Consider the following 17,616-nt stretch of genomic DNA (forward strand, 5'->3'; position numbering starts at 1 on the left):
ATTCTTCGTCCCTGGTTGCTGCAGTGGGAGGGTGGTCTGAGCAGGATCTTTGGGTGTGCTTGCTTTTAGTTCCATGGGGGTGCAGAGGTGGCCAACAGTTGTGAAAACCTGGAGGGGCCTGGTCCCCCTGTTTTAATTATGATTGCTTATCCTTTAGGGAGGAATGACATCTGGTATATCTATATATCTGGAGTATATTATGGAAGAATTGTAGCTCGGGGCAGAGCACCTACTGTGAATGCAGATGGTCCCAGTTTTAATCCCTGGCATCTCTAGGGCTAGGGGTGTCCCCTGTCTGAAACCTGCTCCCAGTCGGTGTTGACAGCACTGATCTAGGTGGACCAGGGATGCGGGTGGCGCTGTGGTCTAAAACACTGAGCCTCTTGGGCTTGCCGATCAGAAGGTCGGCAGTTTGAATCCCTGCAACAAGGTGAGCTCCCGCTGCTCTATCGCAGCTCCTGCCAACCTAGCAGTTTGAAAAGCCAGTGCAAGTAGATAAATAGGTACTGCTGCGGTGGGAAGGTAAATGGCGTTTCAGTGTGCTCTGGTTTCCGTCACGGTGTTCCGTTGCACCAGAAGCGGTTTAGTCATGCTGGCCACATGACCCGGAAAGCTGTCTGTGGACAAACGCCGGCTCCCTCGGCCTGAAAGCGAGATGAGCACCACAACCCCATAGTTGCCTTTGATTGGACTTAACCATCCAGGGGGTCTTTACCGTTACCTTACCTAGATGGACCAGTGCTCTAACTGTATAAAGGCAGCTTCCAGTGTTCATAGGTAAGACAAGTAGTACCAGTAACAGGGCCTTTTTAGTAGTAACACCAACTTGTACAGCTAGCTCCCTGAAGCCTCCTAAGCCCACTCCTTTTGTGTTTTAAGAGAGTTAGTAAAACACTATGTTTTGGGCAACCTTTTGCTGTTTGATTTTCAGAATGATCATTGGAAGCAGCCTTAGACTACTAGATCATATATTTTCCCCATCTAGCTCAGTAGAGTCTACTCTGGCAGTGCCTCTTCTAGAGCTAAAGTATAGGCCTTTCCAGGGATTGAACCTGCTAACTTCTGCATACAAAACCATGTATCGCTGTGCTGTAGCCTCTCCCTTAGTCACATGCTATTTTTAATCCCTTTTTTGGCACTTCAAAATTATTTCCTAGTGTAGATATTTTCTTTACAATGTGAACTTAGTCATCTCTTCTTTCTCTTTTCCTTCTTTAGTGTTCTAAACTTCTTTCAGACACAACGGTCATTCAGTTTTATCCAAGCAAATTCGTCTTAATAACAGACATACTTGACACATTTGGTAAGTGCAGACATCTCAAACGTCTCTCCTTTTTCAGATTGAAATTTGTAAGTGCAAACTTGGAAGACAACAAAAATCTTGCACTGGTTTGTGGCTCCTGGAAGGTTGCCTATGAAATAATTCGGCCCTTCTGCTGCATCAAAGCTTTAAGGACCTGTCTTGTTTGTGGCATCATCTTCTTTGAAATGCATTTTGTGGTGGGTTTTCCTGCCCCTCCCCAATGAACACTGGACGTCTCCCTTTCAAAGGTCTTGACCGACTGAAACTTGCTCACCTCCGTGAAATGTCTTTGTTCAGTTAGATAAAAGAGAGTACCAGATGTTCTTTCCTGGACTCAACAAACGTGACCTGAGCAACACGATCTGCCTTGGAACCTCTCATCATAGTTTTTGTGGATCCAAGCCAAAAGTATTGTTAGCACAACATCTACAGATGTCTTGAGCCTATTTTCTGTACTGCCTGGCTGCAGCCTTGGGTACCTGACACCGATCATACCCTGATATGGAAGCAGAGCTGTTCATGTGCCACTTCCCCCGTCACAAGAATGCCATCCGTGGCAACTGAGGCTGAGCTGTGCTTAACACCATTGAATCTGAGCTGACTTGGAGTTCAGACTGCAATTGGGCCTCCGCCAAGTTCCTTTACTTAGCAGAGTTTACCTTCCCCTTTTTACATGCACATCAGATAGCTGGTTGCAGGCTTGTGTAAGCCTCTCACTATTTATACAATTCAATCTGTCTTCAGGTTGAATTGTACGTTCCTGGTAAGTTCCCTTCAATCCCTCTTAAAATAATAAAGATGCCATAATCTTATTCAAAGTCAATAAAAGAAGTTTACTCACATCAGTTCACAGTTGGATCCCTGAAGGCAGACAGTTACAAATATTTACATGTTTTCCCCCATATGGGGGAATAATTCCAGTGCTTCTGCTAGCTGAGAGCTAGCAGAGCAGTCCTAGCTAAAAGCTGGTCAGACAAAGAAGGAAGTGAAAAAGAGAGAGGTGTGCTGCATGACTCGTCCTTTTGTTACCTGGGCAGGTTAGATCACACCCACCTTCTATCACATGCAAAGGAAGGATGCTCCAACCAGGAGGAACAGGAAGTTTTGACTGGCTGAACCAAACATTCCCTCACATGTCTTCTCTAGCATTACAAGGAATGTTGTACTTGACTGCTCCCAGTGGATTGCACCCCACATTTGTCTACAGGAATACATTGGGCTTGTAGCTCAGGGACAGAACACTTGCCTTGCATGCAGAATTTCTCCGCTTCAGTCTCCAGCATCTCCCGGAAGGGCTGGGAGAGAGCCCTGCCTTCTCTGAGTTTATCTCCATTCTGGGTGACATTGTGGATCTACAACAGGGGTGGGGGAACCTCCAGTTTTGTAAACAGCTTAGAGGTTTTCCTACAGTCAGTTTTGCTAAACATACACAGAAAAATAAATGTTCCTTTCCACGTCGCGTTCAGTGAAAATGGGTGGCAAATCATTTCTTTGAAGTGGTGTTTTAAGTGCAAAAGGAAGTACTAAAGTTGCCTACTTGGCTCCACTAGATGACAGTATAATGTAACAGGAAACAGTTGCATTTGGCAAGTTGAAAACTAGAGCTGTGTGCAAACGGCCCCTCAAAATTCTCCACCCAAATTTTGCTTTTAATGTGATTTGCAATCTGGATTTAGAATAGAAGTCTTGTTGAAGACTAGATGTATTCTCTCTAGCCCGTAAATCTCAACCCATTATCTTACTGTTTATGTTCATTACATTTGTATCTTAAAATGCATAAGAATGAATAGCTTTTTAAAAAATCCTTGCAGGAAAGCTGGTGTATGAAAGAATCTTCTCCATGTGCACAGATAATCGCAGCTCCTTACCAGGTAACACTATTGCTGTGCTACTTACTTGCAGATTTAGTGTTATGCCCAGCTAAATTTTACTCATAGTAGAGTAGACCCATTGGAATTGGTCCTATCCACTAATTCAGGTGGGTTTACGTTGAATAAAACATAACTGGCTACAACCCTTAGGTTATAATCACAGGCATATTTGTTACAGTTGAACCCCATGAAATTTATATTTTATTGTGGTTTTATATTTGTTGCAGACCGCTTAGATGTTTTCTGTATGAGTTAGCAATATATACATACTTTTTAAAAAATAAACTAAACATACAGACTTTGGGCTCAGACTTTTAAATTCAGTATTGTTGAAAATTACACAATATGAACACGTCTACCTATTATGGATTACTGCAATGTGTTGTTTGTGGGGCTGCCCTGGAAGACTGTTTAGCGACTGCAGCTGATGCAGAATTCGACAAAAGCCGAATGTTGAGCAGAGCTAGATGGTCTGAATTCTGGCCCAATAGTGCTTGCTGGCATTTAATTTTCTGAACCCAATTGAAAGTGATGGTTTTAACCTTATAAAGCCACAGTTTGGGACCCTGTTACCTTGGAGAATGCATTTTCCCATTATTTGCCAACCAAAATAACCAGAGGCCCTTCACTGCGTTTCCTCACTGGCAGAATGCGGCAACAAGAGAACATGTCTTTTCAGTACTGGCCCCGTCTGTGGAATTCTTTCTCCAGCGTGCCTTGCCTGGCACTGACAGTGACACCTTTTTGGTGCCAGGATGAAGCCATTTTGCCCAGACATGTGAATGTTAGCTCCTCCTGCAGCAGCTGATATTTTATCTCAGTAATCCTTTGGTGGTCATGCTTAAAGCTGAGGGGAAGAAGTGAATTGGCTTCTAGGGTCTGCTTACTTTCAGTGTAACTTATACTGGTTTTGTTTGTTTTTATTCTGTACTGGTGTGTGCGTGCAGGAGGTTGTCTGTGCATGAGAGGTGTGTTTCATAGAATTGTAGAGTCGAAAGGGACCCTGAGGGCCATCTAGTCTAACCCCCTGCAAAGCACATTTGCACACATGTATGCTTGTACAAGTGGTGGATGACTCTGATCTCCTATGGTACGTGTGTGTCTTGAGAGAAGGGCCATATCTAGGTGGTAGATCAAATACTTTGTCCCAGATTCAATCCCTTCCTGGTACGGCTGAAAAAGACTCCCGTGTGAGACCTTCAAGAGATGGACCAGTGGAACGATTTGCTATAATGCAGCTGCCTTTTCTTTCTTTTAGATGCATGTAAGTGTGTGTGTGTGTGTGTGTGTGTGTGTGTGTACAGACACACACACACACACACACACAGAGGCACATGATGCAATGGGTGTTCCTGTTTCATTTGGTATGCTCCCTTTTTTTGAGGCTAGATCGTCCTCCACCCAAAGCCTGTATAAAAAGGACGACCAAACAGTAAGAATAATAAAAACACAGGAGCCTTGAAATCCTTACAGCGATCACGCTGGCATGAGAGACTCTGGCGCGGTGTGTGTAAACAGGCACAATTTCCTGTGCGGAGCCTTTATGCCTTGAGCAGCTGTGTGCAAAGCAAGAACATGCTCCTTGGTATTTTGTTCTCATTCTTTCCATTCCAATAAAAGGAAAAAACTTCTGATTTAGCACCGGAGCCCCCCTGCCTGCAGGAAACCGAGGCTGCAGCTGAAGACTGTGCTTACCCAGATGTACCTAAGCAGGGAAAGGAGAGGGGATCATTGCAGAGGTTTCGAAAGGACACACTTTGTCTCTGATAATGAAACCGGTGCTTTATGGCCGTGCCAATGAGGCTAGCCTGGAATCAGTGCAATATAATATGTTGTTATATTTTGTGGATAAGGTTGATTCTGGTACGTGTGTGCCATTTTCTGTACCTCTTTTGCAAGAAGCCGGTTTTAAATCTTGTTTTTATATTCCTAATCCAAGTCTGTTTCTTGCGCCGTCTCTCCCAACAGCTGCTGCTCACTGTCTTGTCCTTAACCGCCTTGGCAGTTAGGGCACGCTTGAACTTAAGGACTCCGGGTCCCCATCGTGCTTCGTTACGTAAAAGTCCTCAAGCGCTTAGGGGTGGGCTGTTGCCAAATGGGAGAGAATTGCAGTCTCTCTCTCTCTCTCTCCCCCACCCTCTTGAGTTTCTGCATAGGCTCGACGTTTTTGAGGAGAGAACAGCACAGCAGCAGAATAATAAGTGGCAGTCCCTGCTCCAGTTCAGTTGAACGGGAACTTCTGCCGCTTCTGCTTTGTTCTGTGGCGGAAAGGTGCTCGGAACGCAGAGATCCCCCACCGCCCCATATCAAATCACTTTGACCCACTTTTCTTCCATTGGATGAGGCCCGATTTGCTCATTTGTTAGCACAAGGTGTGTCAGCAAAAGCACCTTCTCGAAAGAAGCTCCTCCATCCCAGGCACCTGATGGCCCAAAAATGGGTCAACCAGATCGTGAAAAGACTGGCGGTGTGTCTTGGTGTTGCATAGGGAGCTGGCTTTATGCAAGGCCAGGCTGTTTATCCCTCTCTCCCAGTATTGCCTTTTTGGATTGGCAGTGTCTGTCCAGATCTTCACATGGTTCTTCCCTTGCTTCCAGCTCTGCTACATGTTTTGTTGTTTCTTGCCCGGGAGGGAAGCCGGTATAGAGCTTTAATAAAGTATCGTAACTGGAAGATGCCAGGAATAAAATATGGGACTTTCCCCATGCAAAATTGTTGGCTTTTTGCAGTATAGTAACGCTGCAGAGAGCTTGCTGGGGAGATCATGCATTAAAAAGAAAGGACTCAAAAATAACTTAAAGAAGGTTTTAATAAGAAAAACAAAAACTCCATTTACACTAAATATATTAACAAACAAACATGACCCAACCACCAACCCATCCCCCAGGGTAATGGGAGAGCTAGGTGTTGCTCCTTCTATACTCTACCCAGATGCTGACACGCCTTAATCAAATACAACTCAGCAGCACCTGCTATGTTTCACAGCTGTAAAGCTGGGTCTCGTTATCTTGCTCTGGCCCTTGCTCCGGCCCCTTAAAGACATACACATGGAGTGGAACAATGATGAACCTTTACATTTAAAGAAACCATTCAACATTTCCCCTGCGGTTCATCATTGTGGAACAAAAACATAAAGCATACTTTGTACATGTTTTTCATGTGTAACCTTTGTCAATACTTGATGTAAACTGCAACCTATAATGTTTAGTATGTTTAAGGTACATTACCACTTTCTTAAGAGCAGAGAAACATTGCATAGTGGGCTTTTCCACATTGTGATGCATCTTTTAACAAAAGCTTAACTGTTTCATATTTTACACTTGGTGAATAGCACAAATCATAATCTTCGCCTGGAATTTGTTGAAAGCCCCTAGCAACTAGTCTTGCCTTGTACCTTACAACTTCATTTTTGTCATTCATTTTAACTCTATAAACCCATTTTGAATCAATAAGTCTCATATCTGGGGTTTGTGGTACAAGAGACCAAGTGTTATGCTCTTTTAAAGAAGCTATCTCAGAGTTCATAGCTTTATACCAATTTACAGCTTGGTGCTTAGGTAAACTCTGAACGTCACTGTAGCTTTTTGGTTCAAAAACCGCCTTATTGGCATACACAGTATTAAAATGTTCATCTGCGAAACGTTGTGGCTTCTGCCTCTTTCTATCTGAACGTCTCAGTCCGGAAGGAGAGTCAGACTCCTCAGACTTAATGGGACTAAGTGAACTACTAGTTTCAGGTTGTAAATCATTGTCAGACTGAAGAGGTGCCTGTTGGCTAAGCTCGCGGTCAGAAAACTCAAGAGAATCTAACCTCCCCTCAGGTGCCTGTGACTTTAAATCCTCAAACAAATTATCAGATTCAACAGGCTTTTTGTCTTTCCCCATTAATTCAGAATCACCATTTTCTCCTGCTGCTGCTCCTGCTTCCTCTTCTTCCTCAGTATCATTTATACCATCAATATCTTGGAAAACAGCAACCCCATTCCAATTTACAGTTTGTATCATGCTTCTGGTAATATGAAATTTGCCAGTTGCTGGTATGTAAATTCTGTACGCCCCCTGCTGGTAGCCCATTAATTTCCCCTGTACACTACATTCACCCAATTTCTGCTTAGCAGGATAATGCATAACTACATCTGAACCCCAAATACGTAGGTATTTCAGATTAGGGCGTTTTTTAAACAGCTTCTCATAGGGGGTGACATCTAAACCAGAATGATAACTGCAATTTCTAACATAACAAAAAGCATTGAGTGCTTCAGCCCAAAACACTTTGGGCAGATTAGCATCGTGCAGATAAGTTTTAACCCCTGCCTGCAGGTCACGCTGCACAACTTCAACAAGCCCATTTTGCCAGGGACTTCGGGGGCAAGATAACTCATGAGTAGTCCCCTGCACTTCCAGGAAATTCTCAAAATCCTCAGAAACAAATTCCCCGCCCCGGTCAGAAAACAGGTTCTTAATTGGTTTGTTAAAGTGCGTTTTTACCCAGTTGCAAAAAACCTTGTACTTCTCAAATGCTTGGGACTTCTCAGCTATTGCATAAGTCCAACAATATCTACTATACTGGTCTATCAGAGTGAGCCAGTACTTCGAACCTCCTAATGATGGTGGGAGTGGCCCAACTAAATCACAATGTACACGCTCAAATGGCTCAGTTACTTTTCTATCTGAGCACCTACCCTTGCGTGCAACCTTAATCTTATTCTTGCAACAGGATAGACATTGCATGAAGAATTTGCATGGTTTTAAGTTGAGGCCATTGACAATACTCTTTGTCTTAATTACATCAGCAAAATTCAGGTGTCCCAGAATTCTGTGCGCCTCGTGGACACACCCAGAATGTGGCCTTACATTCCTCAACCCCTGTCTTGACTGTGCTGCTCTGCAATTTATAGGCGATTGGGAGTAGGTGCGAAAATACAGTCTATATAAACCATCAGATTCCCGGGCATACAATAGACGTTTGTTCCCCTCGAAAAACTCACACATTGACTTTAAGAAACGCACAGTTATGCCTTGACGAGCAAAACATCTTACTGATAATAAATTGTCCACTGACGGGCAGTAAATGCAGTTCGCTATTGTAATGTTTAAAGAGTCAAGTTTAACAGTACCCCTGCCAAGCGACTGCAAGACTTGTGAATTGGCTAAATGTACATTACCAATTTCCTCTTCGAAAGAAATAAACAAGCTTCGATCGTTGCAGACGTGCTGCGATGCTCCTGAGTCGATAACAAAAGACTTCCACTTGGCACCTTTAATTCTTTTACGATCTTTAGTCCGAGCGTGAAAAGCTCGCGGCTCGTTTCTGTCTCTACTATACGATGCCGGCTGCTGGGCTGACGACCGTGATTGACGAACAGAAACAGGCTTGGGAGTACTTTGCTTTCTTTTGGATCTGCAGTCCCTTGCAAAATGTCCTTGCTTATTGCAGAACCAACAACGCTTTGCAGCTTTAAATGCAGTTGTATCACCACAGGTTTGCATATGGTGTTCCTCATTCTTCCTGGAAACAGGAGTGCTTATGGCACAAGCCTCCCTTCTATCCAACTCGCCCATTAATCCTGCCGTTACCCCTTCCACAGTTAATTGTGCTGGTGGAACGGCAGATATCTGGCTAGCTATACCATCAAAGTCCTCATTAAGGGAACATAGGATGATAAAAACATACTGAATATCAGGTACCTCCATGTCCCTTCGAATTAATTCGCCGCGTATTGCCTCCAGACGTCTCAAGTGTGCTGCCAAATCACCACCAGGCTGCAACTTCGTCTGGTACAACTGCTTGAAAAACGTCAATGCAGACGCTGACTCTTTTCTAACATGCACTGCTGCAAGACTGTCCCACATTTCTTTGGCAGTTTTCTTATTTCTTATATAGACTACTTGCTGGTCGCTGACTGCCAAATTAATTATCGCCCTGGCTTTTGCATCTCCTTTCGACCAAGCATTAGTTACAGGGTCAGGAGGGTCATCAGTTACATAGGTCCATACTTCTCTAGAGGTCAAAAGCGCCTCCACCCGAAAAGACCATAAACTATAGTTCTCATCTGTTAGCTGTGGGAAGACCAGAGCCTTCTCAGCTTCAGGAACCCGGTCAACCATTCTGGAACTCTTCCAGACCCACAAAAACTACGCTAACAGGAGAAGGAGTTTTCAAACCTTTCTCAGAGTCCAAAAATATGCAGTCATCCACTCAGCAGCTGGGCCCATAACCAAAGATGTTGGCTTTTTGCAGTATAGTAACGCTGCAGAGAGCTTGCTGGGGAGATCATGCATTAAAAAGAAAGGACTCAAAAATAACTTAAAGAAGGTTTTAATAAGAAAAACAAAAACTCCATTTACACTAAATATATTAACAAACAAACATGACCCAACCACCAACCCATCCCCCAGGGTAATGGGAGAGCTAGGTGTTGCTCCTTCTATACTCTACCCAGATGCTGACATGCCTTAATCAAATACAACTCAGCAGCACCTGCTATGTTTCACAGCTGTAAAGCTGGGTCTCGTTATCTTGCTCTGGCCCTTGCTCCGGCCCCTTAAAGACATACACATGGAGTGGAACAATGATGAACCTTTACATTTAAAGAAACCATTCAACAGGAATAAAATATGGGACTTTCCCCATGCAAAATGTGTGCTGATCTTTACCATTGGTCAGGCCATTGGTCCATCTTGCTCAGTATTGACTATGCCAACTTGGCAATGAATCATAGAATTGTAGAGTTGGAAGGGACCCCGGGGGTCATCCAGTCCAACCCCCTCCAATGCAGGAATCTCAACACACGGTTGCCAATCCAATTTGAAACCGTAGTGGCTCCAGGGTTGGAGGCTGGGGTCTCTCTCATCCCAGCTGGAGGTGCTGTGAATGGAACGTGGCACTTCTTTCGTTCTAAGCAGGCATTTCACCGCAGTCCGCCCACTAAGCATACTGGCTGTGGTAGGATTTGAACCCATGCTGCCAAAGAGACTGGAGCCAGAATCCAGCACCTTAGACTGCTTGAGCACATTACCAAATTAAAATACATCTTGGTAGCTGTGTAATTTGAAATGCCTGGAGCCTAAATCCAGCTTCATAGACAACTTGAGCACAGCTGCCGCTCAATTTACTCTCAGCGGTGGAATTCAAACCCATGCCTTTGACGAAGCTGCAGCCTTTATCTGTGCTATCTTTCCATAAGATGTGGTGATATCCATCAACTTAGGGAGCTTGTCCTTCTTTTCGGCTTACCAGAGACTTCTCGCTGAGCACTTTGAGAAGCAGGATGGTGAATTAGATGAAAGGTCTTTGGCTTGAGCCTTCCTATATTCTTAGCGATGGTATCTTTGCAATTTCCTGAACTAATAACTGATGTTCCTAATAGTGGATCCCAGTCTGAATAGTTAACGAAATATTGCTTTTGAAATAGCATAAGGGCCGGTTTATCCTTAAAACAACATTGTAAGTCAGGCTAGGCCAAGAGAGAGAAGAATAAGGAATTGTCCCAAGGTCTCCCAGTGAGTTTCTGGTGAAGCGGTGATTTTAACCCAGGTCTTCCCAGTCTAAGGCTTCAATCTTAACTCTTAGATCAGAGCAGCAGAACTGAGTAGAGTAGTGGAGCTCCTGCTCTGTCCACATTGCTGCTGCTGAAGCGGGGGTGACAGCACAGTAGCATTGGAAGTGCTGCAGCAGAGATTGGTTCTTTCCCGCTGTATCTGTAATTTTATATAGCTACCCCTTCTATGTACAAGGCCTGATGTAAGAAAGGCAAAACCTCTCTCATTTCTTTCTCATATTATACACTTGTTTTTGTCCCACAGGATTTATTTTCTCTCTGGGCTCCGTCTATGTTGTTGAAGTGACATTGCTAACAAGCAGAACGACTGGTTTTCATGGTACAACACAGAGGCCTAAATTGTGCCCAAGTATCCCCTCCTATCCCAGCCACCCCCCCCAAAAAAAAAACCCGTTACAGAGATTTATGTTGGCTGCTGTTGGCAGGGATACCACTGGCAGTAGCTTCTGCCCATGCATTTTGTGGATACGATGGGAACCTTCACAGTAGCCGAGAGAAAACGTCACAGTACAGTGGTGCCCCGCAAGACGAAATTAATTTGTTCCGCAATTTTTGCCGTCTAACGAATTTTTCTTCTTGCGAAGCACGGTTTAAACGGCTTAACAAAGTTGCAAGACGTTTTCGTCTTGCGAAGCAAGCGCATAGGGGAATTCGTCTTGCGAGGCAAATCGCGAATGAAAAAACCTTTCGTCTAGCGAGTTTTTTGTCTTGCGAGGCATTCGTCTTGCGGGGCACCACTGTATCTTATCCCCCGGCAACGTGGCAGATCAAGGATTAGGATTGATCTGCACAGTAACTGATGCTCTAGTTTTACTCTGCTTTCACTTGGTTCCGATTGGCTGCTTTATTATTTAATTTTCTTCCCGCTCCGAGAATTTTTAGGATTGTATAAAAATAGGTAAATATATCTGTAGGATACGAATAATGAGAACCCCACACTTCAAATTCTTACTATACTGCGAGAGAGCCCTGTCTGGCATATAAAGTCCTAATTCCCAAGTTCAGCAAGGCAAAAATTTAAGCAGACAGCAGATTCTAAATATTGACGGTTACGTAACTGTTCCTTCTGCAGTGTCATATTGGTTTTATCTTGGATTCGTGGGCAGCAAAGTAAGGCTTGGAGCAGTTAAGTCTCTGCAAATTTTTGTACGCTGATGACCTAACATGCTTCAGGCCCGTAATGCCTGTTAGCTTCCAAGGCCCACTTTCCCCCGCCTGCATTTTTAAACAATCTCTGCGGAGAAAATGTGAATAAACATTGTGAATGCGGCAAAGGCAGGAATGGTAGTTGCCCCAGTTATAATGTAATCCCATGCATGCTTGCTCAGAGTTAAATCCCATCTTATTCAGGGGCCTTTATTCCCAGGTAGGTAACTAGGGACATGACATACCGTACTTGTTCTTTGTATATCACTATGTACCTCAGGATTGGGGAACCTTTTGGGGGCCAAGGGCCGCATGCCTTATTGGGGGCCGCATGCCAGGTGTTGGCAGGGTCAGAAGCAGTAGTGGGTGGGGCAGCAAATACAAATGTCACCTATTGTACAATGGGCTAGATCCTAAACACCCACCCACCCACCTCTTGTTTTTAAAGGACTTATAGAGCATGGGAGACCTGGGCTCATTCATCCACAAAGCTCACTGGGGACTTTAGACCAGTCACTATCTTTTTTTGCAGAATTATTTTTCATACAGGACAGCAGAGGAGTATTTCCGGCCCAGTATGCAACAGTTTTGAAAAATAATAATGAACGATTCAAACGTTTGAGGAATTATCATCTTGCGTTTATGATGCTTTGTTGGTGTTGTTGGTGGTACACGTAAATAAATGTTATTCTCAGTTAATTAAAAAAGAAGTTGAACCCCTAGTTCAGCTGAAGGGAATTTTGAATCAGCTGATTGGTGCTGGAAGCTGATCACAGGAAGCCCTTTCGAAGTCTGTTTGCAAGAGGAAAATGCTCTGTTTGCAGGAGGTGACTTGGATTCTAATGGCTTCTTTCAAAATGGAGCTTGGTTGGAGATTAAAGCAAGCCGCTTTAAAAGCACACTCCCAGCACCAGTAGGGCTCTCCATCAATGGCAAAGCCTGGATGTTCCTTTGTAGCCACATCTGCACATGTGACATCAGGTGTGTGGCAGGTGGCCGTGGTTTGTGGGGAGAGGCCTGGTGGGTCAATTTGGGATCTGTACCAGGTCTAACGCAGCTCATCAACCACAGAGGTCCTCCACTACTGCCCAGCTCTATATGGCAGACAGTTGTCCAGATGACCTGAAATAATTTGATTGGACTGTTGGTTGTTGCATTCATAGCCTGCTTTTGGCCCTTAGAGACAAAAAATAGGCCTTCCCTCGGTTCCAACAGGGCTCTTCTGGTGTGTGATTTTTCTAATCAGTACTCTTTGAGTGCCATTCCCCCCGCCCGCGAACTATGCGAATAAAATCACTGCTAATTTTATTCAGAAACGTAATAAGGAAGCAGGTTCTTAGTTTTTAATCTTCTTTTTGTCTTGTTTTATCAGATAATTTTACTCCTGAAAGTGTGGTTGATACTGCCAAAGAAACCTGTTTAAACTGGTTCTTCAAGATTGCTTCCATTCGAGAGCTCATTCCCAGATTGTATCCTTTTCCGAAGGAGACTTTAAGATGATGAAAACGTTATCTGGTTTATGCTTGAATTTCTTTAAAAAATAAATCATAGTGTTGCCTTAGGTTTCTCCACATGGAAAAAAAAGAAAAGGAGTATCAAAAGACCCCTTGTAGGTATTGTCCAGGGTGCCAGCAGAGTTCACAGTTGAGGGTTGAAATGGAGACTAGATTTTGCCTATGGCTAAGGCATACTTTTTTAAAAAAAATGCGGTGGTTATCTTTTCAACAAGAAAGCAAGTTTAAAATTCACGTGTCACATATAACTTACATAAGAAATAGCGAGCTCTTTATCCCACGAGAATGATATGATTATTATCAGTGACTTTCTTAAGCCGTTGTGTGTGATTTTTACTCTTTATTTTGAAGTAAAAGTAAGTTGAAAAGACTGAGCCAACTTAAATTCTACTCAAACTAGATCCAATGAAATTAGCAGAGCTGGGGGAATCATGCCTATTCATTTCAGCAGGTCTACTCTCGAGTAGGAATGGCATTGGGTACGGCCCCGGGAGCTGATTTGAAGTAGTGGTTAGAGAGTTGGGCTAAGCTGAGGAGACCTAGCTTCAAATCCCTCCTCAGCCACAAAGCTCACAGAGTGACCGGCCCAAGGTCAGCGTCTCTCAGCCATGGCAGTGGCACATGCCCTCTGCAGACCTCCATACCCAGAATGCATTGGTCTGAGAAGGGTCTTCTTGGGCGCAGAGGCAGGGAAGAGGTGGCGGCAGCGATGGTTTCAGTGGGTGGTGGAGAAACCATCATCACTGCGACTGCTAATGTAGCAGGCAAAAAAAGATGAGGAGGGATGGGTGTATTGGGGTGAAGAAAAGGATGAGGGGTGGGCTATGGGAGGAAGGGCAAGAATGGGGTTGGGCAGTGGCAGAGCTGCCACCCATCTCAAGTGGTGCAATTCCCTTTCTGATGCTAGCTCACTGTAAGTGTCCCTGGGGTCCTTTACCTGTCTCCTTAACCCAGCCCCCAGGTAAGCTGAATCAGATGGGTCTCTAGATGCTCTGTCCACACTACTGGGATTAGATCCGCTCTAAAATATCTCCAAGTCAATAGCTGACTTCGCAGAGCCGTAAGACACTTTATTGTGAGGGAAGGTCTCAGACTGGGGTATGGCGTTAACAGCTTCCAGTCTCTGCCTAGCTGACTCCCCCAAGAGGGGCTGGTGGCACGTTGGGTTAGTGCATCTGGCTGTTAACTAGAAGGTTGGTGGCTCGAGCCCACCCAGGGATGGCTGTGGCATAGCTGTCAACTTACAGATTTGAAAATAAGGGACCAACAGCCTCGAAAATAAGGCATCAGCAGCCAAAATAAGGGATTTTTCGAGCACAGGTATGTTCAACTTCTGAGCCCCTCCGAGCCAAAGGCAGAAAGCCCAGCCAGCAGCCCAACGAAGCCTCAAGTGGTGGTTCCCACAGCGCAGCAACCCGGCATAGGGGATGCAGCAAGGAAAACCACCGTCACCTCTCCGCTGAGCAAAGGCGAGTCCCCAGGCAACGCGGCCGATTTGATCGGCACAAGGCATGCAAGCTCCACCCCCCAGTCGTTCTTAGACTCCTTATTGGGTGAGCAACACAGCCAAGCAACACAGTTGGATCCCCCCTCCTCCATGGCCGGCAGGGAGGGAGGGAGAGGAGCTGCTTCCTTTGAAACCATCGAAATTTAAGGGACATCATCAATAAGGGACAGCAGCGGGCCACCGCACTGGGATAAGGGAGTTTCCCGCCAAATAAGGGACGGTTGACAGCTATGGGCTGTGGGCAGGATTCCTGCACTGCAGGGGGGTTGGATTAAATGGCCCTTGGGGAAACCTTCCAACAGTACAATTCTGTGATTCTGTGACCAGCATATGGCATTGTAGTCCGGCTGAGAGAACCAAGGTAGCAATATCAGTGAGACAGGTATAGGTTATTCAGAATTCCCTTGGCTCATAATACTGCAAAAAAATGTAATCAAAGAGAATGAATATAGGTCTGCAGTCAATGAAAGAAACATCAGGTGTTAGTTGTACTGTAGCTCCTAAGACATTATTCCCTAGATAATAGATAATGTGTCACCTGAACCTGTGGCCAAATTTAACTATGATTGATTGAAACAAGCTAACTTCAAACCATAGTTTTAAGAAGCTGATTTGTCGAAGCAAGCTATAATTAAGACGAATCACTGTTATAGTTCAGAGGCAACGCAACACTAAACTGAAGTTCATAAAAAGTGAAAGCAGAATCTTTGTTCTTCTCTGTCCATCACAGTAGAGGAGGAAAGGGGAGTTCAAAGCTCTTTGAAGTTTGCCTATGTTATGTTAAACCATGGTTTAGTTTTACACAGGGTCTCTGTGCCTTGGATAATCCCAATGACTTTACTGTTTTGAACTTTCCCCCCTTGACACTTTATTCCAGTTATGTGGAAGCAGCAATACTGAAGTGCAACAAATTTCTTTCCAAAACGTAAGGCTAATAATATTTGGTGAATATTTGATAAATGTAGGGGGGGTATGGAAATTAATTATACCCAGAGATTTTTCTAGCTTCTACCAATGACTTGATTGAACACTGGTGGTGTCTTTTGAATTACAAGTCGAAAAAAGATTCCTGGGATATGTCGGATGTTGGCCTTGGGCATGTCTGGTGGGATTTCTGACTCTGTCTCCCCCTCCCTGCCCTTTCAACACAGGATGCCCAAGCCATAACACAAGCTGCTGTTCTAAGCTATCTCCATTTCAATCATAAAAACCCCCTACTTTCTCAAATCTTCTTTACAGAGGAATTTCTGAATGTCTCCCACGGCTAACCTCCATGATCCGAGGAATAGGAGATCCTTTGGTTGCTGTCTATGCTAGGGCGTATCTCTGCAGAGTAAGATTTTCTTCTTTAAAATGCAGTTTTGTTGGTTCCGTGAAACGTTGATTCGACTAGTTGGTGTCATTTGTTTGCTTTAGTTCTTAAAATATTTACAAACCGCCCTCATAAGGTAGCATGCAAAATAACTGAACAATTAAGCGTGACACTATGCAAACAATTACAATGTTTAAAGTGCACATTATATCCCTTAAATTGAGCATTAAAATTTCATTAAGATACAATAATTAAGAAAAAGCAGGTTTGAAATAAAAAGGTATTGTGAGTCCTTTTGAAAGATGGGACCATTCATTCTTCCTGGGGGAGAATAGTCCATTGATATGGGGTCACCACTGAAAAGGCCCTGTCCATAATACCAATCAACCTAGTATCTCTTATTGACAGACTAGAGAGGACCTTGGAGGGTTGATCTTAGATAATCTGGCAGACTCAGCAGAATGCCTCCAGACCAACCAGTTTTGTTGCAGTTTTCTGTAGACTAGGAAATAGCCAACTTCCTATTTCTAGGAAATATTACACTGGCTATATATTGCATTCTTCCGCTTTCTTACAGTGCACTCACCTTGCACCATATGATTACTTCCTTGTCTGAATACTCATCTAATTTTCCTTGTGTGCCATTTTTAAGTGGATCCCCCCACCCAAATCTTGCAATAGGTATATGAATATACATTATTGTGTTGCAGCGGAAGAGACAAAGACTAGGCTTAATTTATGTGGCTCTTTGAATGTAGGTTGGGATGGAAGTAGCTCCTCATCTGAAAGAGAACCTCAACAAGAACTTTTTTGACTTCCTCCTGACTTTTAAGCAAGTAAGTAAGAGATTCTGTAAAGATTGGGAGTGTTTTTCGTGTGCGTTTGCTCACTTAGCCCAGATGTGGACAGGATACGGCTTGCAAGCTGGAACCTTGCTTCCCCCACCCTGCTGTGGGCCAGCTTTAACAGACGGACAGGGCTGCCCTCTTGTCAGTCACATGACATCACTCACATGACATCATTTTGACATCAGTTGACAACTTGAAAAGGATTCACTGAGCCTCTTCAAGAACCCTGCGTGTGAAGGAACAATCGGGAAATGCACTGTCAGCTCCCAGTAGTTCCCTTGTGGCAGCATTGTTACCTACCCACACCTGTTTTCACATAGGACATCAGGTGTGGGACAGGTGGGTGTAATTTGGTGAAAGCAGCTGGGTAGGGGATTGAGGAGCAAGTAATCTAGTATTGTGTGATCTGGGAGTTCTCATAGCTGTTTGGTTTTCAGATATTCCCCATTCAGAAAGCGTTTCTGCTAATTCCCACTAATTCCCTTCCCCTTAAGCCACCCCAAACACTGGGTTGGAATGGGTTATGGTGCAGGTGGCTGTAGTAGCTAACAAC

At 44.2% G+C, this 17,616-nt stretch overlaps 1 protein-coding gene across 5 annotated transcripts in view; it reads left to right on the top strand.

The window, feature by feature from the left end:
* The window catches only part of VPS35L (VPS35 endosomal protein sorting factor like), an 85,281-nt gene that overhangs the window by 15,933 nt on the left and 51,732 nt on the right, over positions 1-17,616 (top strand). For 4 of the 5 annotated variants that reach the window (XM_082200062.1, XM_082200059.1, XM_082200061.1 and 1 more), the window contains exons 8-13: positions 1,219-1,303; positions 3,115-3,174; positions 13,255-13,351; positions 15,781-15,828; positions 16,143-16,236; positions 16,974-17,051. In XM_082200062.1, the coding sequence (XP_082056188.1) occupies positions 1,219-1,303; positions 3,115-3,174; positions 13,255-13,351; positions 15,781-15,828; positions 16,143-16,236; positions 16,974-17,051 (462 nt within the window). Of the gene's footprint in view, positions 1-1,218; positions 1,304-3,114; positions 3,175-12,796; positions 12,864-13,254; positions 13,352-15,780; positions 15,829-16,142; positions 16,237-16,973; positions 17,052-17,616 lie in introns of those variants that run through there. The other variant, XM_082200063.1, reaches the window with a different exon arrangement.

This window comes from Podarcis vaucheri, assembly GCF_965113315.1.
Source record: "Podarcis vaucheri genome assembly, chromosome: 14".
In the NCBI taxonomy this organism is placed as follows: domain Eukaryota; kingdom Metazoa; phylum Chordata; class Lepidosauria; order Squamata; family Lacertidae; genus Podarcis; species Podarcis vaucheri.